The following is a 23,824-nucleotide window of genomic DNA, read 5'->3' on the forward strand; positions in this document are numbered from 1 at the left end:
CAGAGGTGAAAGTGGATAACAAGGTATATTTGGGATCTGATTAAGCGCTGAGGTTTGCAGGAGAGTGGTATGCTCATTGCTGATTAAAGTCAAGAAGGAACTGACTGGTATTTTCCAAAGAGCAGCATATATACACAGCAGGGGCTGGTGTGTAGTAATAATTAAGGAGCCTGGCTTCTGCTACCATCCGTGACCCCAAAGCCTTAAGTGCTAGGGAAGATGTGCTGAAGAACTAAAACCCAGCATTTGTGCAGCCTTCTCATTCCTATCTTTAAATATTCCACAATCAGAGCTAAGTTACTCCTATTGATAATGCAGAAGTGAGAACAGTTCCACACACCACTGATGATAAAAATGGATTAGTCAAAATCGGATGCCTTGTACTACATAGGAGCATAGGTCTGCTGAAGGGGGTGTCATTTTCACTCATTTTTTTCACTGTACAGTACCTGCACCTGAAGTACTTCTTGACAGTTTTACAAGAATGTTAAAATACAAATCTGTGAGGTCTGTTTTCAGATCTCCTAGAATAATGAGGAAAGGCTTCCCAACTAGAATCTTGAGCATTTGATTCACAAGTTATAGATTGAGACTGAAAAAAAGACAAGTGTTCTTTCATGAACACTTTGTTCCTGAATTTGGTTGTGTTTTTATGCTCCATACTGTGCTTTGTATTTAGGGAGGCTAGTGTTTGACTTTTCTACCTCACCTTTTTTCCACCTCACCCTACCCTGCTATCAGTTCAAACTGAGGTTATGGTAAAACCATCTATATTGTATAATCAAATATGAGCACTGGAGGAGACATCTCACATTTTGATCCTTTATTGTAAATGGCACTTGAAGAAGTGCACTTTATACCTCCTCACACAGTTCCAGGAATTAAATTGTATGCAAAGGGTTAATATTTCACACATTTCTTGATCACATTAATTTTATTCTGAATTATATAGTAACTCAAGAATTTGTTGATGTATTAAAGCCTAGAAGTATAGGTATAATGGATCTTTCTGCCTTAGAAATTCCAATAATGTCAAATTTAGATTCTCCTGGTTTTAGTGGAACAGAGGTTGGAGGTTTTAATGTGTACAGAAAACTCGCCCCCACAATAACTGAAGGGGGAGGTGTAGATGGCCACAAAAAGTAGTGGAACTAAAAATTCATTCCTCAGCTATGGTCTTTTGTGATGTTGGACCACTGTTCTCTAGTTTCTCAGGACTTGGCTACACTTGTGAGTTAGAGCGCATTAAAGCAGCCCTGGGCTCCCTAGCTCACTACCTGTCCACGCTGGCAAGGCACGTAGAGTGCTCTGACTCCACTTCAGTGGGCAGATTAACGCTTGTTGTGCCTTGGCTGAAATGCCTGGGCGTCAGTGTGAACGGGGTGTTGCATTACTGTGCTCTGATTACCCTCCGGAAACGTCCCATAATCCCCTTAAATCAAGTGGCCACTCTTGTCATTGTTTTGAACTCACTGCAGGAATGCGAATATGCCCTTTGAAAGCTCCATTTCTGACAGCTGTCGTGCTTATCTGCTCTGAGACAAAGCAACCATTAGTGTGGAATGCTGTGTGTGAGAGAGAGAGAGAGGCCGGGGGGGAGGGGTCTGCTTCTGTCTGAATTTAAAAGGCAGCATGCTGACATGCTCTCTCTCCCCCCATGTACACACAACACACTTTGTGTCACACTCCACCCTACCCCCCCATAAAAGCACGTTGCAGCCACTTGCATGCTGGGATAGCTACCACAATGCACTGCTCTCTGTGGCTATTGCAGGAGCTGCTAATGTGGCCATGCCAGTATGCTTGTAGCTGTCAGTGTGGACAGATTGCTGTGCTTTCCCTACTGTGCTCTATGAAGGCTGGTTTAACTCAAAGCGCTCTACATCTGCAAGTGTAGCCATGCCCTAAGAGAGAAAATATCTGAACCTATAATGTAAGAAACAAGCAGGAAATATTAAAACAAACCTTTCATATTTTTCTCATGCATCATAATACAGCAAAAGAGAACAAGTCCATATTTTGCACTTTTGCAGGTCACTTTTCAAAATTCTTATTAAATTGGGCAATTTAGAAACCAGGCTAAAATTGTCCAGCTCACAGTATTGTGGCTGAAAGAAGTGTTCAGTGTCAAGTTGTGTTCTAATTAAAACTACTGTTTAAAAAGATTGCTTGGTAAACTGCGTACAAGCATACAGTAGGTGTTTTAATAGAGCTAAATGTAAATTTGTACATGGGGAAACAAAGAATGTAGCCCATGTTGTATCGTAAAAAGCAGTGACTCTGAAAAAGATTTAGGGGTTGTGGTGGATAGTCAGCTGAACATGAGCTCCCAGTGTGACGCTGTGGCCAAAAGAACTAATGTGATCCTGGGATGCATAAATGAGAACCTTGAGTAGGAGCAGAGAGGTTATTTTACCTCCATCTTTGGAACTGGTGTGACTGCTGCTGGAATATTGTGTGCTGTTCTGGTGCCAAAAATTCAAGAAGGATGTTGATCAATGGAAAAAGGTGAAGAGGAGAGCCAGGAGAATGATTAAAGGATTAGAAAACATGCCTTATAGTGACAGAATCAAGGAGCTCAATCTCTTTAGTTGAACAAAGAGATAGTAAATGGGTAATTTAATTACAATCTATGAATACTTAGATGGGGAACAAATATTTAATAATGGGCTCTTCATTTAGCAGAGAAAAATATAACACAATCCAATGCCTGGAAGTTGTATCTAGATAAATTCAGACTGGAAATAAGGTGTACATTTTTAACAGCGAGAGTAATCATAGAAATGTAGGACTGGAAGGGACCTCAGTAGTTCATCTAGTCCCTTCCCCGGCACTGTGGCAGGGCTAAATATTATCTAGATCATTCCTGACAGGTCTTTTTCTAACCTGTTCTTAAAAATCTCCAATGGTAGAGATTCCACAACCTCCCCCAATGACCTTGTTCCAGTGTTTTAACTACCTTTACAGTTAGGAATTTTTTCCTAATGGCTAACCAAAATCTCCCTTTCTACAATTTAAACCCATTGCTTCTTGCCCTGTCCCTGGTGATTAAGGAGAACAATTTATCACCCTCCTCTTTATAACAACCTTTTATGTACTTGGAAGACTCATGTTTTCCCTGAGTCTTCTCTTCTTCAGACTAAACAACCCCAGTTTTTTCAATCTTTCCTCATAGGTCATCTTTTCTAGACCTTTAATCATTTTTTGTTGTTGTTCTCTGCATTTTCTCCAATTTGTCTACATCTCTCCTGAAGTGCGGTGCCAAGAACTGGACACAATCCCCCCGTTGAAGTCTTATCAGGGCTGAATAGAGTGGAAGAGTGCCTTCCCATGTCTTGCTCACAACACTTGTACTACTACATCCTAGAATGTTTGTTTGCTTTTTTTGCAACGGTGTTCTATTGTTGACTTATTTAGTTCATGATCCACTATAACTCAGATACTTTTTTGCAGTACTCAGCTCTAGGCAGTCTTTTTCCTGTTTTGTGCAATTGATTATTCCTTCCTAAGGGTAGTACTTTGCATTAGTTCTGTGTTGAATTTCATCCTTTCTATTTCAGATCATTTCTCCAATTTGTCCAGATCATTTTGAATTCTAATTCTGTCTTCTAAAGCACTTGTAACCCCCTCCCAGCTCTGTATTGGCCACAAACTTTGTAAGTGTACTCCATGCCATTATCCAAATCACTTATGAAGATACTGAATAGAACTGGACCCAGGCCAGATCCCTGTGCAACCCCACTCAATCTATCCATCCAGATTGATTGTGAACCATTGATAAATACTGAGTACAGTTTTCCAGCCAGTTGTACAATCCCCAGTTAATTTTTTCATCTAGGCTCTATTGCTCTAGTTTCTTTATAAGAAGGTTATATGAGACAGTATCAAAAGCCTTAGTAAAGTCAAGATGTATCGCGTCTTATCCACAAGGCTTGGTATCCTGCCAAAGGAGGATATTAGGTTGATTTGTTCTTGACAAATGCAGGTTGACTGATCACATTGTTTTCTTCTAATTGCTTACAAATTTATTTATTTGGTCCATTATCTTCCCAGGTACTGAATTTAAGCTGACTGGTCTAATTCCCTGGGTTGTCCTTATTCCCTCTTTTAATAGATAGATACTATATTGGCCCTTTTCCTGTTCTCAGGGTCTCTCTCCTGTCCTCCATGAGTTCTAAAAGATAATCACTAATGGCTCAGAAATCTCTTCAGGTATTTCCTTAAGTATTCTTGAATGTATTTCATCAGGCCCTGCTGACTGGAAAACATCTGAATTGTCTAAGTAATTCTTTACTTGTTTCCTATTTTAGCCTCAACTCCTATCCCATTGACACTGATGTTCACTGGTAGTTGTCCAGTCACTGCTAACTTCTTTGGTGAAAACTGAACCAAAAAAGGCATTTAACCCTGGCCATATCTATATTTTGTTATAGTCTTTCCTTCCTCATTGAGTAATGGGCTTACCCTGTCGTTGGTCTTTCTCTTGCTTCTCATATATTTATAAAATGTTTTCTCGTTACCCTTTATGTCCCTAGCTGGTTGTTCAACCGGTGAAACAATTTACCAAGGATTATGGTGGTTTCTCCATCACTGACAATTTTTATATTAAGACTCAATATTTTTTCTAAAAGATATGCTCAAGGAATTATTTTGGGGAAGTTCTAGAGCTTGTCATATGCAAGAGGGCAGACTAGATGACCACAGTGGTCCCTTCTGGCCTTACTCTGAAAACACAGAAGCACATGCCTTTTATATGCAGTTACATCTTGGTAGAATTCTGACACTCCAGCTGCTACAACAGGGGTGGACAAACTTTTTGGTCCAAGGGCCACATCTGGGTGGGAAAATTGTATGCAGGGCCATGAATGTAGGGCTGGGGTAGTGGGTTGGGGTGCAGAAGGAGATGCAGTGTGCAGGAAGGGGCTCAGGGCAAGGGGTAGGGGTGCGGGGTGGAGGAGGGGACTCAGAGCAGGGGTTTGGGGTGTGGGCTCCCGCCTGACACCACTTACCTCGAGCAGCTCCGGAGTGGCAGTGGTATGCAGCGGGGCTAAGACAGGGAGCCTGCCTTGGCCTCACACTGCTCCCGGAAGTGGCCAGCATGTCCAGCAGTAGCTGGGGGAGGGGGCAGGGCAGGCAGCTCCGGCGCTGCCCTCACCTGTGGGTACCACCCCCGAAGCTCCCACTGGCCGCGGTTTCCCATTCCCAGTGGGAGCTGCGGGGGGCAGCGCCTGCAGGTGAGGGCAGCGCATGGAGCCCTCTGCCCCCTCGTCTCCCAGGAGCCACAGGGATGTGGTGCCAGCTGCTTCCAGGTGTGGCGCGGGACCAGGGCAGGCAGGGAGCCTGCCTTAACCCCACTGCGCCATGGGCCTGGCAATCCTGTGGGCCGGATTGAAAGCCCTTACAGGCCAGATCCAGCCCTCTGCTGTGTGATTCTTCATGACTGTGCCCTCTTCTGTTGTACTTTTAATTTCATCTCACTATACCTAGCTAATGCACCCTAGACTGGGCCAATTTGACTGTTAGTCATCTTCAAAATGGAGATTGTCTGGAACATCCTAATTGCCTCTTTTATTCCCCACCCCTTTTAAAAATACAGCACAAAACTCACTTTTATGCTGTCTATACCCAGTAAGCTGTCAACTAGTTTGTCCATTTGGGTGATGGATTAGATAACTTAGTATCTGAAATGGAAAGGATATGATCTAAGGTCCACATATGAGTGTTTAGTCTTTTCCTCATCAGCTGTTTCCTGGCTACACTTTTACTGTAACATGTCATTCCTAAAACTATTTTACATGTGCCTATCAGATTTTTTCTGAACTACAACATGTTTTAAGAGATTCATTTGGATTTTCACCGGTGTTACATTGTCGCAAGTCTTGTTTTTCCTCAAAACAAGTGTGTATTATAATATCCTACAGTATCAACACTTGAAGATTACACTTGTCCATGTACTATAAATTCTGAACTATTCCTCAGTGCATTCTTTTGTTTTCCCCATAGTACCTAAAAGAGTGTCTTATTTGCCAGAGAACCCAGTTATATTTTACTTAGTTTAGCTAGTGCCTACTTAACACATAATCTAAATTAGTATCTTACTCATTCCTGGCTACAGATAAGTGTCAAAATTCCAAATGACAAAGAAAACAGAGTTCCTTAAAAACCTTTATTTTTCCATCATACATAGATACATAGTTTCAATAACTGCAGATTAAGATTAGTAAATACTGAAGTTCAAGATCAATAAAATACTGAAATAACAATCTGGCAGACAGACTTTCACTCCATACAATAATACTGAATATAAATTTGATCCAGGAATGTGTATAAGAAGAGATACTTATATAGGAAAATACACTGAAATCTTGTATCAACTGTCCATAACTGCTCTAGTGGTAAGAATCAGTAACTGAATTGACAAGTATAAAAGGCAAGTATGAAAAGGTGATGTATACTAATACAATGGTTCTTTTATTATGAAGGCACTTTCACGTAAAAAGGAAGCTGTATGAAAAAGTAGAGCTCTTGGACTAGATCCTTGGTTCTGATACAAGCCATTTGCACCATTCCAGTGGTGTAAAACCCATAAAGCTATCTTAACTAGCCAGTTGAGGCTTTCCCCAGTTTGGGGGAATCCGCAAGAAACAGAAAGGTGGAAGATAGCAATGTGCTACCCTGCGCCCTAGTCCATGACATAGGGGCATTGGCAAGGCCAGGATCACTTCTGTATTCTGCTTTGCAGCTGCCACAGCAGCTCTTTGGGGTTGTGGATAGCCAGGCACAAGCTGCAATAGTAGCTGCATTACAACCTTGCTCCAAGATTGGGAGGGAGTGGGTGAAATGAAGCTAGTATACAGATACCCAAATCCTGTGACAAATACAGCTCAGCTAGACCTAAGAATAAGGATCCTTGTGTTCACTATCTAGGCAATAATTAAATATTACAGTATATCACTTTGAATGCAATAGTAGACACAAAATGAAGTTTAACTAAAATTATATAGACTATTCAAGCTTGTAGCGTAATTCTTCTATTGAAATATTTGCTTTTCATTTTCTGTCTACTGAAATCATACATTTTCAGTACACTTAGTTACAAGTGTAACTGACTTGCTGTTCAAGTAACAAACAGGATTAAATGTTGCTGCCAATTTCTTGCTGCTTTGTTGTAATTATTTTAATGGATGACCTCAGTGAAATTCTCATCATCTAAAATATAAAAGCTGTTAAGCAAAGACAGGCCTTCTTGTCATGAAAAAAACAAAAAACTTAGAACAGTTCTCAAAGTTATCTCTCTTCCTTGGTAGCTTCCAATTCATCATCATCTTCTTCCTCCTCCTCATCTTCCTCCTCCTCTTTTCTTAGCCGACTGTTAGAAATTTGCTAAAAATGGAATCCAACACGTAAGTCATACTTTTTGCATAATATTTTGGAAAAAATTTCCCCACCCTCCATGCAGTTTTAGGACTGAACTGGTTGTATTATTGTTTTTAAAAAAATATCTAAATTTCCAGCAAGGAATAGAATATCAAGCATAAGACACAGTACATAATATAAACTTCAGCTAGCTAACTGAAGAGACGGATTTTAAAATGTTGCACATATGATATCAGTGTCAGTAAAAGAAAAATAAATATACATTTATGGGACAGAGTTAATGAACAAGTAGCAGTCCAACACAGCTAGGTGGGCCATGTCCAGGCTATGGCTGTTAAAGCGACACCACTAAGGTACCATAGCACCAAAGCGTAGATCCTTCCTGCAGTGATGGAAGGGGTTTTTCCATTGCAGTAGGAACTTCATTTGCCCAAGTGATGGTAACTAGGTTGAAGGAACCATTCTTCTATCAACCTAGCTCTGTCTACACTGGGGGTGTAGGTCGACATACCTACAGTGCTCAGGGGGATGACTTTTTCAGACCCCTGCATGGTGTAGCTATGTCGATCTAACTTTTAAGCCTAGACCAGGCTGTGGGAAATCCAAGTTTGTTTCCTTGATACTGCAAGCCAGCTTTGCAGGGAAGTCTGTGGAGGCCTTGTAAGAATTAGGAAAAAATAATCCAACCTCTTCAGTTAGCCAAGAATCAGCAATGACAAGCTCCAGAGGAATATTCATGTCTTCCTCCTGAGAAAGGATCACCACAAGGTATGGTCTTGGTGTTCTTTCTGCAACCTCCCTCTTCCCACCAATATCAGAACTCCTTTCTCACCACAGTTTTCCATGCATATGAGATGGTATTTCTGTCCCTGCCCTCCTGCTACTAGTTATCGTGGGGGGATGCAATGTATATGTCCTTTCTTTGCTTCCCCAACCATAACCTACATCTGACGTGACTGCTGTTCAATTTTATTCCATCTTCGGAGAGCCTCTGCTGTCCAGTCCCCCTTGCTACTGACATAAGGCCTAAACTTGATTCCCACTCTTTTATGGGAGCTGGGATCACGCCTATAGTTAACCATTCAAAGTAGGTCTTCCTGAAAACAAAACAAAAAACCCCCAACTGAGGTGCTGGAGGAGTAAAACAATGCAAATATTAAAACAAGTCTGGTTATTTTTCTTCTTGATGCACTTTTCTGAAAAGTTAAGGTTTTATTTCCAAGTGTCCTTTGAAACCATCTGATTTATAATTATTACCTAGCTACATTAACAGAGCCCAGACAGGCAGCTATCAGATCATGTTTGCAGTTTTGAACCTGATCTTCTGTGCAGATACTACTTATGAGTCCCATCTATTTTTAATCACTAGATGCAGAAAAAGTTTTTGACTGAGTAAACTGGCATTCCCTAAAAGATATTTCAGATACATCTGGTTTAGGCCCTAAATTTCAACATTGGATTAACTTCTTATATTCGAACCCATATGCTATTATATAAGTGAATGGATAATTATCAGAAACATTCCTCATTTTTAGAGGCAGAAACCAAGAATGCCCCTTATCACCTCTTTTTGCCACAGCAATGGATTTATTTGCCCAGTCACTCAAATAATCCTAATATAAATGGAATTACAATAGGAAACAGGGAATACAAGTAACCCTTATATGCAGAAGTCATGGTATGTGTTACAAATCCAGCTCACACACTACTAGTTGCAAGAGGAAATCTTAAAATTTGGCAAAAAGTCAGAATTTAAAATAACCAAGTCAGAGTGCCTGGATGTAGGTGAGGGCTCTGATTTATAGAATGATATACAAGATAAATACAAATATAAATGAGTAAGTACATCATTAAGATATCTAGGAATATACTTTTCTAAAAGAGGGCAAGACTTACATAATATTAGTTATATTCCTTTGATTAAGAAAGTCGAGACATCTGGACATTTGGTAAAAATATGAAATTTCAAAGACGAAACTACAAGTAGTTAAAATGAATATCTGATCCTTAATTAGCTTCCTTTTCCAAAGGCTCCCGGTTTTAGTCCCAGGAAGTCTCATAGATCAATGGCATCCACAATAAATAAATTCATTTGGAGAAATAAGAACCCCAGGGTTAATCAATCTATGTTATAAAGGCCAGGATAAAAGGCAGGATTGGCTTTATAACCACTCTTATTAAAAACAACAATAGAAGCTTGGGATAATTTATTTAGAAAGCTAAACCCACATCTATCACCTCTAATATCCATGACAGACAATATAGAAATTAACACCATAAAAACCTAGGAAGTTTAGACATTTGGGAATTTACAGGTATATCAAAATTCTGTCATCTGTTTGGAGAAAATACATTTAGATCCCTTGATGAAATATGATTCACAAGAGACACAAAAATTCCAGTGTATCTATACTGTTAAGACATTTTTCAATGCACCCTACAAAAAGGCACACAAGAAAAAATTGTTGGAAATTGAGAACTATTCATTACAGCCATGAAACACAAAAGTTTACCTTCATTCTATATAAGTAATCTTTAACTGTTACTTAGGGCTTGTACACACTAGCATTTATGTCAGCTACACGTATGTCACTCAGGAATGTGAAAAAGCCACCCCCCTGAGCAGTGTAAGTTACACCAACCTAAGCGCCAGTGTGGACAGTGCTATGGCAGCCAGAGAGCTTCTCCTGTTGACATAGCTACCATCTCTCACAGAAGTGGATTTATTATGCCAACGGGAGAGCTCCTGTTGCACAGAACATCTACACCAGCTGCACCGCTGTGATTGATTGGCGATTCCTCGATTCAAGGATGATCTCTACCACGGATTTACATATGGGTCCTGAGATGACTTAGGAGTCTAATCCTGGAACCGCAAATCCACCTGTAGTAGGTACAGACATTTTGTGGCAGACCAGCTGCCTGCTGGGAGAAAGTTCTTTTTCCTTCCTTCTCCCTCTCTCTTTTCAGCTTCAAGGGCAAGGTGCTTCTCCTTGAAGTGGGGCATTGCCTGATGGAGGCCATGGCGCCATTGGGGTCGGTTGGTGTCTTGCTCCTCCCAGTTTGTGATGTCCACATCAGTTTTCTTAAGATATGCTTTCAGTGTGTCTTTGTAGCGTTTCCCCGTGGTGATCAGAGATCTCCGACGATGGTGTAGAGGGCTTGTTTTGGGAGGCAAGAGTCTGGCATCCGCACACAATGTCCAGCCCAGCGAAGTTGGTACATGAGGATCATTGCTTCAATGCTGGTAACATTCGCTTCAGTGAGGATGCTGGCGTTAGTGCAGCAATCTTGCCACTTGACGTGAAGGATCTTCCGCAGGCATCTTTGGTGGTACCTCTCCAGACTCTTGAGGTTCTGTCAATAGGTCACCCAAGTTTCACATCCATAGAGGAGTGTGGGAACAACAGTTGTCTTACAGACCTGGATCTTGGTGTCCTGCCGTAGGTCATGGTCCATGAAAATGCATCGGAGCAATTTCCCAAAGGAAGCACTTGCGGACTGGATCCTGTGCTGGATCTCACTGTTGATTTTTGTGTTTTGAGAAAGCTGGCTACTGAGGTGGCAAAAGTGCTCAACTGTCTCCAAAGTCTGACCCTCGATGGTCATGTGCAAGGCCTGTAGGAGGTTGATAGAGCACTTTAGTCTTCTCAATATTGAGTGAGAGTCCTAAGCTTTGGTAAGCTTGTGCAAGAAAATCCAGTGTGGACTGAAGGTCATTCTCAGCGTGCGCAAGGATGACACAGTCATCAGCATACAAGATAAGTAATGGATGCCCTGAAGATTTTAATCTAAAGTCTAAGATTAAAGAGTTGCCCATCCATTCTGTATTGAATGTCAACTCCACTGGGGAGTCGGTGTTTAACGAGGACCAAAATAACTGCTAAATAGATGGTGAACAGGGTTGGGGCAACAACACATCCTTGCTTAACCCCAGTTTTGATAATGAAAGGTTCCATCTCAAGGTTGTTACAGAGAACCATGGCAGTCATCTGATCATGGAGAAGCCTTAGGACCTTAACAAATTTTGGAAGGCAGCCAAATCTGGCCAACACCTTCCACAGGGCTTTGTGACTGACAAAGTCAAAGGCTTTTGTCAAATCAATGAAGGCCATGTCCTGATTTTGCTCCCGAGACTTTTCTTGGATTTGGCGTACAATGAAGATGTCAGTTGTCCTGCTGGATGGTCTAAAACCACACCGAGATTCTGGCAGTATTTCCTCAGTAAGGGGAAGAGGTTATGAGCAAGAATTTTCCCTGCTGTAGATAGCAAGGCAATGCCTCGATAGTTTCCACAGTCTGATTTCTCTTCTCTCTTAAAGATTGTAACAATGTTAGCATTTCTCAAGTCTTCTGGAATCACTGAAGTGATTCTAGTGTGGAATAGCCCTTACAGGAAATAACTACGTTCATGAAAAGCTGGATAGTTGATGTACGCATAGACACCAAAACTGAGGAATGGGAGAACATATGCCGCAATAGTCCCCACACCTCAACACGTTAACAAAAGAAAACTACACAAAATTATTTATTTTGGATACTTAGCTCCCCTTAAAATTAAACAAATTTATGGTACAGGGACAGGCAAATTCTGGAGAGAATGTAATGAAATGGGAGTAATTTCTCCATATATTGTGGACGTGCCCAAAAATTAAGACTGTTTGGAAAAACATTGGAGACTCCATAAGGGAGGGAAATACTGTCAGAAAACCCCTTAGTATTCTTATTAAATTGTCCTGAAACTGTTTTGTAAAAGCCATAAAGAATTGATCTCAGATGCCGCTAAAATTACTATAGTAAGGTGGTAGAAAAGGAGTGGCTCCCATAAATCTACTGACATAACTACTTAGAAGTCTGTGGAAGTTTTGGAGTTTGTGGGAAGACTGTCATTGCCCAACACCACATATGATTGTTTGATAACTTCTTTTGAATAATAAGGAAGGGAGAAACACCTTCAACAATAGTCAAAGTCAAACTCAAAATTGAAATATTAAAGTAAGGAAAATAGGATGGAGGAGGAGAAAAAGCTTAATATTGTGTAGAGTTGTGATAGGATGACTAATAAACAGGTAAGATCTAAATGTAGGAAAAACAGAAGTGTAGACCTAAACATGATATGAAAAACTAACTGGTGCTATCAACTGAAAAGATGGAAGAGGAAGAATAGAAAAGCATCAACCACAATATGTGATCAATAGCATAAATATGAAGAAAGTGACTGGTAGCAGGTCTTGTCAGTACAGCTTTAGGGACTTGCATAGGTCAATTTATAATTTTGTACTTGTGCAAAATACTAAGTTTATCTCTATTTAAGTTGTAAAACAAGTTTTATAAGATTTGTTATAAAATAATGGACCTGTTAATAAATAATTAATAAATCTGATTTTCAGTGTTTTCTTAATGGTGCTTGAGTTCTCAGTCCTAATCTGCCCCATGACACTGTCAAAATGGCAGCTTCCTGTTTTTAATTGTGGCTTATTATGTTTCTGGCACTTAAACATGTTTAATGACCCTGCCCTTAGTGATTAGGATATTGCATATTACAGTGAAGTTTTCCTTTATGGGAACTTGGATTTCCATTCTACACAGAACCTGTTTTTTAAAAATGAAGTATAAAGATTATAAGGAGCAAGTGATTCACAGTGGGTTCAAACTAGCATTCATGCCATTTGGCAGACTAAGGCCTGTTCTATACACACTTTGTGCACCAGTACTATTTCAGTTAGGGGTTGGGTTTTTTTTGTCTAAAATAGTTTTCCCCAGCATAAAGGTGCCTTATCCCATATGGGAATAGCTATCCTGGTATAAAGTACCTTTGTACCAACACCACTGCATCCACACTAGGAAGGTCATACCAGTTTAAAAATACTAGTACAGCTAAAGTCATACAACTTGTGTGATAAGCCCTAACATATCAATTCTGACATCTACTGTTGCTTTCCTGCATGATATATAGCAGCTTAAAGAATTTTCTGTTTATTGCTACCCAGTTGCTCCCAAGTTATGAAGCATTCTCTATCTGCCTGAGCGATAGACATATTAGAGCAACAGTTCACTTTTTCCACACATTAGCAAGGCACTCCAGCATGGTTTGACAGTACACCTATACAAATTAACAACTAAGAGCTGACCTTTGTTATTTTACATTATGAATTACAATTCCATTGAAACTTACTGCCTTCATATAGTGGGTATGATATATAACTAGAACATTTCTAAAATGTAATACTGGAATATATCATTTGATAGTCATTTTTAAGCTCAGAGTTGTAGCTGCCTGAGTATGAACTTGACAGCTTTGAAGTAGATACAGTAGAGGGAACATCTCAAAAATCAGTTTTGTTATTTGAAAATAAAACTAGTATAAATTAAAATGGATTTTTATGAATATGTCAACTAAACCATTTACTAACAATGTGCTCAAAGTTAAGAATTCAACTGAGGCATCTACATGTCTTCACATTTGATAATTTGTATGCACACCACCTGTTGTGTGGAAGATACACAACTTGCTGCTCTGCCTTTGCCCTGTTAAATTTCAAATTTTAAAAAGTGTGTAATTTACTCTTGACTCTTTAATAGTTTTTTGAATACACACAATGTGCGTACCTCATACATTTAAACTGTATACATCTCTCTATGTATGTCAAGTCTGTAAACAAATAAAATTTTTTTTACTCTGAAGAAATATTTGAGCCACAGGAACTAGCAGAATTCTTTTTCTTGGAGGTGTTGAAACTTGCAAATTAAAGAAAATATAAATTGCATATATAATATAATTGCAAATATAAACCTGAGACACTGCATATCATATGTTAGCATGGAGCAAATTTTTACAACTGTTATAAATTTTTGAAAATATAGATTAACAGAAAATCTATTTACTCACTGAACAAAGTTAAGAGGCAGACACCAATACTATCTGATGGAAGTGCTAACTGACTGAAGAAGCAACCCTTGAAAATTTTTCCTCAATGAGAAATTTGCTGTTTGCTTTCTGTTGGCTGCTGCATTTGCCCAGTTGCAGAGATCTACTGAAGGAATAGCCTGTAATGATCTTAAGTAATTAAGGTTAGTTAATTACTCAAGAAATAAGATTCTGTGGTAGGTATTAAAAAACATGACATGCCATAGAGATTTGAGCAGAGAACTAGGAGCCAGAAACTCTCAAATTATAATCTTAGATCTCATTCCAGATCCTCCAATGCCCTTGTAGCAAGTCAGTTACAAAGAATTACTAACAAATGAATACGGGAAGTCTTCCTGCAATCTGGAAGAATTTACGAGGATGACATCTTGCAAGTTTTAAATTATTGTACTTCATGCTTAGATGCTCTAGAAATATAGTGGACTTTTGCTAGAGCGCGCATCACTATAGCGCAGATTCTCATACAGCGCGGTTGTGGCGATGGATCCCAAATTTAAATATTTAAATTGGGATCCATGGTAACGCAGTCCCTGCGTTAACGTGGTACTGCACATGGATCCCGAACCCCGCGTTTTAGCAAGGGTCCAGTGTATCCTACATAGAGAGGTTAAGTATCTAATATGTGTCTCAATTTCCCCATCTGTAAAATGGGGATAATATAACAATACCTTCCAGGGGTATCGTGAGAGTTAGTAAATAAGTCTAAATCACTATGCAATTGCTCGTGTAATTATAGGGTTTTAAATGACCTTGCTTGGTAAAACCATGGTGAGGTAGTTGTCTTGCACAAAAATAGAATAAAGCCAAAGATTATTCTTCTATATAAAATTTTGAAAGCCACTCTGCAGTAAACCCGGTTTAGGAAACAAGGGTGAAATCCTGGTCCCAGTGAAGTCAGTGGCCATTTTTCCATTGACTTCAATGGGGCCAGATTTCAACCTGGATCTGCAACTAAATCTCAAGTATACAAAAATCTGACATAACCTTAGCATGGAATTAAATATCCAAATAAAGAAAGCATAGTCATTCAGATTCTGGTTAGGCTAACAATAATTATAGCTACCAACTCCTCCATCAATAGAGTAAATAAGCAACACAGATTTAAAATAAATAGAAATCTTAGCTCTACTATCTTTGTAGATTGAGCAGGGAAGTATAAAATAATTAGAAAATTTTAGTATTATACAGCTCTGTTAACACTCCATTTAATGCACATCTGCTGAGGGTTAGCTACAGATTAGTGCAATTTTTCATGATTTTTGCTAGTGGAAATGTAGGAGAGCTTGAAATATCTAGAATTAGATTTAACCAGCAGAGCTGTAATACTTTGGCGTTAGATAGCAATTTTGAAGGATTTGTAAGTTCCTAATAAGCATTAAAACTAAGAAACCTTGTACACTCCTGATTTTACTGACAAACGGAGGCCCTGTGAAATTAAGTGACTTGCCCAACATCATATACTGAGTCAGTGGAAAAATTAGAAATATAAGCCAGGTGTACTGATTCTGTCACCTGCTCTGACCGAAAGTGTCTCAGCTAGGTTTCTAACCCTGTCACAGCGGCAAAGACATCTTATCTGATGTAATAGGAGAATCATATACATACACAGTTATTGTTGAAGATTCCAATAATTTGTATTGGATTTTATGCAGAAAAATAGAAAAAGCAAATAAAAGTAGATAGAAGACCAAACCAGGAAGTTTTTTCTGTTTCGTTGATCATTAAGATTAAAACAGAGATCCCATTTCATAAACCAGAAAAAAATCTGTATGAGAATTTACAAAGTTAGTATTCTTATCCACAAAACCCAAAACCCCTTCTGAATGAATGTGCCAGTCTGCTCTAGGCATTAAACTCTGAGAGGCCAGTATGTTGTAATTTGATTGAGGTCTAAAATTTCAATGAAGGATAGAGTAAGACATCTCTGTTAGTGCTGACGAGCAAGTGCTGGTTCAGGAACATCACCAGACTGAGTCCCACTGCGGTGGCTCCATTTCAATGGAGAGACTAGCCTACTAAGCTCTTGTGGACATTACCACCTGATAGTTCACAACTCTAATGCCCAATGTGGCAAAAGAGAACATCTTTTCCCCCTGAACATCTAGCTTACCTATCTAACTGAAGGGACAAAGTAGACTTGACCCCCGCAGTTAGCTCTTTGAATGGCAGCTGTCACCACCAATTAATTTGGAGTTGGGTGGGTCAGGAGAATGAGAATCCCTCAGGAAGCAGCTGTATAATTTATCTGCTTTCTTAGGAATTGTCTGTCCAGCTGCTGGGTTTAACCAGATACTTTTTGCCAGCTATAATAAACCATCAAAGACTGGCAAAGTATCTCACTTTTAGAAGGTGACTCCAATATATCAAGAACAGATGTGTCGTTTACGGTTCCTAAAGGATGTTCAGGGTAATTAGTACCCAGCCTTTCCATGTGTTTGTGAAATTGGAACATATCTTCTGGAGAGGAGGAAGATGATGCACCCACACTATCATCTGGTGAAGTTTGATCATCCAGATCCATATCTGCATCCAAAAGTTCAATAGGCCCCTTTAGTTCCTCTTCAGGCAGTATGTCTGAGACAAGTAAAGGAAACTGTTCTTTCAGTACCAGACAGTGACAAATCAGGACAGGATATGTCACCTGACCTCTTTTGGGAGAAGGCTCTGTTGGAAGCTGCCTTTCTTCAGCCCTTTTAAAATTCAGACTAATACATAGGGGAAGGCAAATATGGTCATAATACCCAGGGTGGTACCTCCTAATCCAAGGAAGGGTGATTTTATGGTCTGAGGAGTTGGAACTGAGAATCTTGATGACTCTAATTTCCCTCATCCTTTCCCTGGCAAAAGAAGGGCAAGGAATGGTATCAGGCAGGACATGGCCCGATTCTGGATCAGAGGCAGTTTCCAAGGATGACAACAATAGTTTGGTAAGCAAAAAGTCGAAGGAGGTGAGACATTTCCCTGAGGAACCAGTAGCAGTTCTAGGGGCAGGTTCACAGATCTACGGAGAGATCTGTATAGATAGGGAAACTGATTTACCCTGATTTACCTCCCTTTTCTTTTCTGGAGAAGGAAGAATTAGCATCCCACTATCTTACATTTCTTTACCTTTAAGCATTGAGAGTAACTTACTCAATGCTGTATGAAGGGTCCCCCTGATCTGGTCCCCCTCGACTGGAAAAAGGCTAATGTAGTGCCCATCTTTAAAAAAGGGAAGAAGGAGGATCCTGGGAACTACAGGCCAGTCAGCATCACCTCAGTCCCTGGAAAAATCATGGAGCAGGTCCTCAAGGAATCAATTCTGAAGCACTTAGAGGAGAGGAAAGTGATCAGGAACAGTCAGCATGGATTCACCAAGGGCAAGTCATGCCTGACTAATCTAATTGCCTTCTATGACAAGAAAACTGGTTCTGTGGATGAAGGGAAAGCAGTGGACGTGTTGTTCCTTGACTTTAGCAAAGCTTTTGACACTGTCTCCCTCAGTATTCTTGCCAGCAAGTTAAAGAAGTATGGGCTGGATGAATGGACTATAAGGAGGACAGAAAGCTTGCTAGATTGTCGGGCTCAACGGGTAGTGATCAATGGCTCCATGTCTAGTTGGCAGCCGGTATCAAGTGGAGTGCCCCAAGGGTCAGTCCTGGGGCCGGTTTTGTTCAATATCTTCATAAATGATCTGGAGGATGGTGTGGATTGCACCCTCAGCAAGTTTGCAGATGACACTAAACTGGGAGGAGAGGTAGATACGCTGGAGGGTAGGGATAGGATACAGAGGGACCTAGATAAATTGGAGGATTGGGCCAAAAGAAATCTGATGAGGTTCAACAAGGACAAATGCAGAGTCCTGCACTTAGGACGGAAGAATCCAATGCACCGCTACAGACTAGGGACTGAATGGCTCGGCAGCGGTTCTGCAGAAAAGGACCTAGGGGTTACAGTGGACGAGAAGCTGGATATGAGTCAACAGTGTGCCCTTGTTGCCAAGGCCAATGGCATTTTGGGATGTATAAGTAGGGGCACTGCCAGAAGATCGAGGGACGTGATCGTTCCCCTCTATTCGTCACTGGTGAGGCCTCATCTGGAGTACTGTGTCCAGTTTTGGGCCCCACACTACAAGAAGGATGTGAAAAAATTGGAAAGAGTCCAGTGGAGGGCAACAAAAATGATTAGGGGACTGGAACACATGAGTTATGAGGAGAGGCTCAGGGAACTGGGGATGTTTGGTCTACGGAAGAGAAGAATGAGGGGGGATTTGATAGCTGCGTTCAACTACCTGAAAGGGGGCTCCAAAGAGGATGGATCTAGACTGTTCTCAGTGGTAGCAGATGACAGAACAAGGAGTAATGGTCTCAAGTTGCAGTGGGGGAGATTTAGGTTGGATATTAGGGAAAACTTTTTCACTAGGAGGGTGGTGAAACACTGGAATGCGTTACCTAGGGAGGTGGTGGAATCTCCTTCCTTAAAAGTTTTTAAGGTCAGGCTTGACAAAGCCCTGGCTGGGGTGATTTAATTGGAGATCGGTCCTGCTTTGAGCAGGGGGTTGGACTAGATGACCTCCAGAGGTCCCTTCCAACCCTGATATTCTATGATTCTATGATCTGAATGAGGGTGTTCCAGGGGCTTGATACCTGCACCACAATGTTACTGAGTCACCCTATTAACAGTGGATCCTCCAGTAGGAACTTGGTGGCTCACAAGAAGCATCAGGTGCCTCATCAGGCTCACAGTGAAGTTTCAAGTATAGAACCAATGGCCTCTGATCCAGACCAGAGTACAGATCTGTAATTTGGTCTTGGCCCTCTATAACCACTCTTTGTTGTGGCTCTGACTTCCAAGGCTGAAGCCTTATGGGGACACTTTTGCAATTTAGTGCATGGAACCAGACATATCAGTTCCTTAGAGATATGCTCTCGAGAATTAGCTTTTTCAGCAGTGGTGTCACCTCTGAGCTTATGGATTCACAGTGACTGGTACCTTAGGTCTGACTCCAGTCAAAGAGGCAGATACCTACACTAGGACTTTCCTGGAATTTTTGACCACCTTGGGGGCCAAACCTGAGGCTGGTCTCCCAGCCCTTGCAGATCCCTGGGTTTCTAGAACTGAAAGATTTAGGTGCTAACGCTTCCGGCAATAACATAGGCTGGAGGCAAATGCAACTCCTTTCTGGCCGTAGGGGTGAAGGTGGTGCACATAGAGCAAAGAGAAGGTGAATGACATTTCCTCAAACAGGTCAGATAACACATGTGTATCCAAAGCAGGAAAAGCAGCAGGGAAAGAAACCCACCTTTGAACCCTGATTTCTTTGTCTTTGTTTCCAACATACTAGAAACAAGGACCTGTGCCAGGGCACTAAGGTTCTTAATCAAAAACCCCTCAAAAAAAGAAGACAAGAAAAAAAGAACTAACGTCTAGCTAAACTAAGAAGGTGATGACACTGGGAACAATATGTTCCTTTGAATTGGGGGTGCAAGGACCTGACAAGTGTTCTGGTCCATCTGCTAGCATACTTGGAAAAAACAGAAGCAATCATCACACCATGCCTCTTTTATAGCTCTGCCCTCAAATCTTCAGAGCCACAAGGAGAGGAGCATGGAGCATGAGAGTGCTCCAATGAGCACTTTTATTAGAAGGTTCCACTGGTCCAAACTACACTGTTGAAGCAGTTCAAGAGTGGGAATGTGCAGAGGCCACTCAAAGAATGTCACTGTGTCTTTAAAAAGCTCCTATTACTAGACTGCTCCATAAAATGCAACATGAGAGCCAAAAGCCTGATAGCTTGCTTACTACTGATCACAGTCCTGAAACATTTCATTTTAGAGATTTTGAAATGTTGTTCAATTTCTCACAACCTGTGACTATTTTGTTTGTAAGATACCTTTTCTTCTTACTCTCCTTTTTTGCTCTATTATGGTATATTTTTAGACATTTTATTTCTTCCAATATTGTCAAGAACTTTTGCATGACTTCACTTTTTTTTATTTCTCCATTATCATCTCCCTCTTCATATTTTTTCAATTTATTGGACACATTTTAAAATATACTATAAAATCTCCCTGTTCATCCATACTAGATCATTTTACCCATCTTGATATATTTATCCTTAAGTGGAATGCATTCTTGCTGCAATCATTAATATTGACAACTGTATCCTACCCAATTTCTGTATCTTATTCTTATCACAGTCAGTTTACATTTCCTAAAAAGTCACTGCAATAAAGCTGGCTCTTCTAAAATGAAATAAATATTTAAAAAACTTTCTACAGAATTCTTCTCCACAACTCATACGCAACAACCACCAGTTTTTATTTCCTACAAAATCATTTTACAAAGTTAGTATTCTAAAATTAAGAAGAGAAAAATGTTTTATCTATTTTATTCTTCTATCACCCAAGTGTTGGAAGAACTTTGTTTCTGACACGTCCCTAACCAATTTTTCCTTTTTTGTATAAAATAGTTTATAGTAGAGTATTTACTATTGTATGCAAATCCTAGTCAGTTTTAACAAGGTTATTATAATACCTAGGTACAAGATACAAAATTAAAATGTTCACTGAATGTATCTGGAATGAACCTCCTCCATCCTCAGATGGTGTAATTTGTCAAAGGCCCATTAAAGTCAGTGGGTTTATGACAATTTACATCACCTGAGACTATGCTCCTGAGATACTGTCTCTAATTTATCACATCTTCTGAAATGAACCTTGAACCTAACATTCATGTTTTCTATCTTACCTGTATTATTCCAGATGAAAATTTTGATGAACCAGTTCTTTGAAGGGGGGACTTTGAATTTGCACGGACTATGTCTAAACGAGACTGATAGTCTGGTGGATACAGTGAACTCCGAAAAACCTGTTCAAGGTAAAATGGCAGTGACTTTAGTGCCATGCTATAAATGCCAGACTAACAGCCCAAGAGACTGAAGCTCTCTAACACAAGTACAGCATTGGACAGTGCCAATACAATCTCACCCTCCCAATCCTGATTTAAAGAGACCAACTCTGGAACAGAGAGAATAATTCAATCTATACTTAATCTATAGTATAGACTATTAGATAGTATGCTATATAATTAATACCATTCAACATGGTTTTACGGAAGATAGACCTTGGCAAATTAACTTGATCATTTTTTGATGAGATTACAAATTAAGTTGATAAAAGTAACATTGTTGATGTAATATACTCAGACTTCTGTAAGGTGTTTGACTTGGTACCACATGACATTTTAATTGAGAAACTGGAATGATACACATTAAATTGATTAAAAACTGGCCAAATGATAGGTCTCAAATGTCATTATGAATGGGGAATCGTCATCAAGCATTTCTAGTGAAGTCCTGCAGGGATCAGTTCTTGGGCCTACATTATATATTTTTATCAATGACCTTGGGGGGAAAATTACTGATAAAGTTTGCAGAAAACACACGATAAGGGAGTGGTAAATAATGAAGAGGACAGCTCACTGATAGAGAATAATCTGACTTGCTTGCTAAGGTGGGTGCAAGCAAACAATATACATTTCAATACAGCCAAATATAAGGTCATACCACATAGATAGAAAGAATGTACATCATACTTACAGAATGTGGGACTCTATTCTTAGAAGCAGTGACTCTGAAATAAACTTGGGGGGTCCTAGTGGATAATCATATGAATTTGAGCTCCCACTGTGATGCTGTGGCTAGAAGGGCTAATGCAATCTCTGGATTTACAAACGGGAATGTCTAGTAGGAGTAGGGAGGTTATATTACCTCTGTATTTGGTAATGGTGCAACTGCTACTGGAATACTGTGTCCAGTTCTGGTGTCCACACTTCAAGGATGTTGAAAAATTGAAGAAGGTTCAGAAAAGAGCCACAAATATAATTACAGGATTGGAAAATGTGTCTTCTAATAAGAGACTCAAGGAGCTTAATCTATTTAGTTTATAAAATAGAAGGCTAAGGGGTGACTTAGTTACATTCTATAAGTATCTACATGGGGAACAAATATTTAAATAATGGGCTCTTCAATCTAGCAGACAAAGGTATAATAAAATCCAATGGCTGGAAATTGAAGCTAGACAAATTGAGACTCGAAATAAGGTACACATTTTTAACAGTGAGAGTAATTAACCATTGAAACAATTTACCAAGGGTTGTGGTGGATTCTTCATCAATGGACATTTTTTAATCAATCAGAATTGGATATTTTTCTAAAAGAAATACTTTAGCATTCAACCACAGCTATTGGACTTGAAGCAGGAGCTAAGGAAGTCCTAATGACCTGTGTTATTCAGAGGATTAGATGAGAGGATAACAATGGCTTAAAAATCTGTATATGAATCTATACCCACTTTAAGGCACTTTTACACAGCTGGAGTAGTGTAAAGGGGGCCTTAGTGTAAATGAGAATTGGTCCTTTGCATTTTCTGATTTAGTCAACATTTGTAGATCCAGTGTGCAACTTGTCCTTGTCCGTAAATAATAAAAAAAGAATGTTGATTGCTCTTACCTCTAAATCGTCATTCTCATCAATATTGTGTATATTTTGGTAAGCAGCAGTGTAAATCTCTAAAGCTTTTCCATGGAATAACATTTCAATAGTAATAAATTCAGAAAATATGCTCTAAAAATTAATTAAAAGAGAAAGGTTTTATTTGTATGCAGGTATATTAATTTACATGACAAAAGTATCAGAGTAGCAGCCGCATTAATCTTCTTTTTGTGGATACAGACTAACAAATTTATTTGAGCATAAGCTTTCGTGGGCTACAGCCCACTTCATCAGATGCATGCAGTGGAAAATACAGTAGGACGATTTTATATACACAGAGAACATGAAACTATGGGTGTTATCATACACGCTATAGCGAGAGTAATCAGTTAAGGTGAGCTATTACCAGCAGGAAAGAAAAAAAACCTTTTGTAGTGATAATCAAGATGGGCCATTTCCAGCAGTTGACAAGAACATGTGAGGAACAGTAGGGGGGAAAAATAAACATGGGGAGATGGAATTAATTTGCAAACTGGACACCATTAAATTAGGCTTGAATAAAGACTGGGAGTGGATGTGTCATTACACAAAGTAAAACTCTTTCCCCATGTTTATTTTTCCCCCCTACTGTTCCTCACACGTTCTTGTCAACTGCTGGAAATGGCCCATCTTGATTATCACTACAAAAGGTTTTTTTTCCTCTCCTGCTGGTAATAGCTCACCTTAACTGATCACTCTCGTTATAGCATGTATGGTAACACCTATTGTTTCATATTCTCTGTGTATATAAAATATCCCCACTGTATTTTCCACTGAATGCATCCGATGAAGTTGGCTGTAGCTCACGAAAGCTTATGCTCAAATAAATTTGTTAGTCTCTAAGGTGCCACAAGTACTCCTGTTCTTATGACAAAAGTACACTCCTGCTTCAAACACACAAAAACTGTATCAGAATTATATCATTGACATCCTAGAACACAACAGCAAAATTGTTCAATGCATTTTTTTTTTTAAAAGTTGGACTTTAATTCTAGCTATTAACCCCT

General features: G+C 39.7%; 2 protein-coding genes across 2 annotated transcripts in view; both read right to left on the minus strand.

Moving 5' to 3' along the window:
• The window catches only part of PDP1 (pyruvate dehydrogenase phosphatase catalytic subunit 1), a 669,997-nt gene that overhangs the window by 207,524 nt on the left and 438,649 nt on the right, over positions 1-23,824 (minus strand). The gene's annotated exons all lie outside the window — the stretch shown is intronic.
• Positions 6,197-23,824, minus strand: part of CIBAR1 (CBY1 interacting BAR domain containing 1) — a 38,049-nt gene continuing 20,421 nt past the window's right edge. Inside the window, 3 exon segments of the mRNA XM_084619257.1 lie at positions 6,197-7,383; positions 21,035-21,154; positions 22,797-22,910. Of these exon segments, the coding sequence (XP_084475383.1) occupies positions 7,288-7,383; positions 21,035-21,154; positions 22,797-22,910 (330 nt within the window). The 3' untranslated portion in view covers positions 6,197-7,287.

The sequence above is a fragment of the Lepidochelys olivacea genome (assembly GCF_965140295.1).
Source record: "Lepidochelys olivacea isolate rLepOli2 genome assembly, chromosome: 2".
In the NCBI taxonomy this organism is placed as follows: domain Eukaryota; kingdom Metazoa; phylum Chordata; order Testudines; family Cheloniidae; genus Lepidochelys; species Lepidochelys olivacea.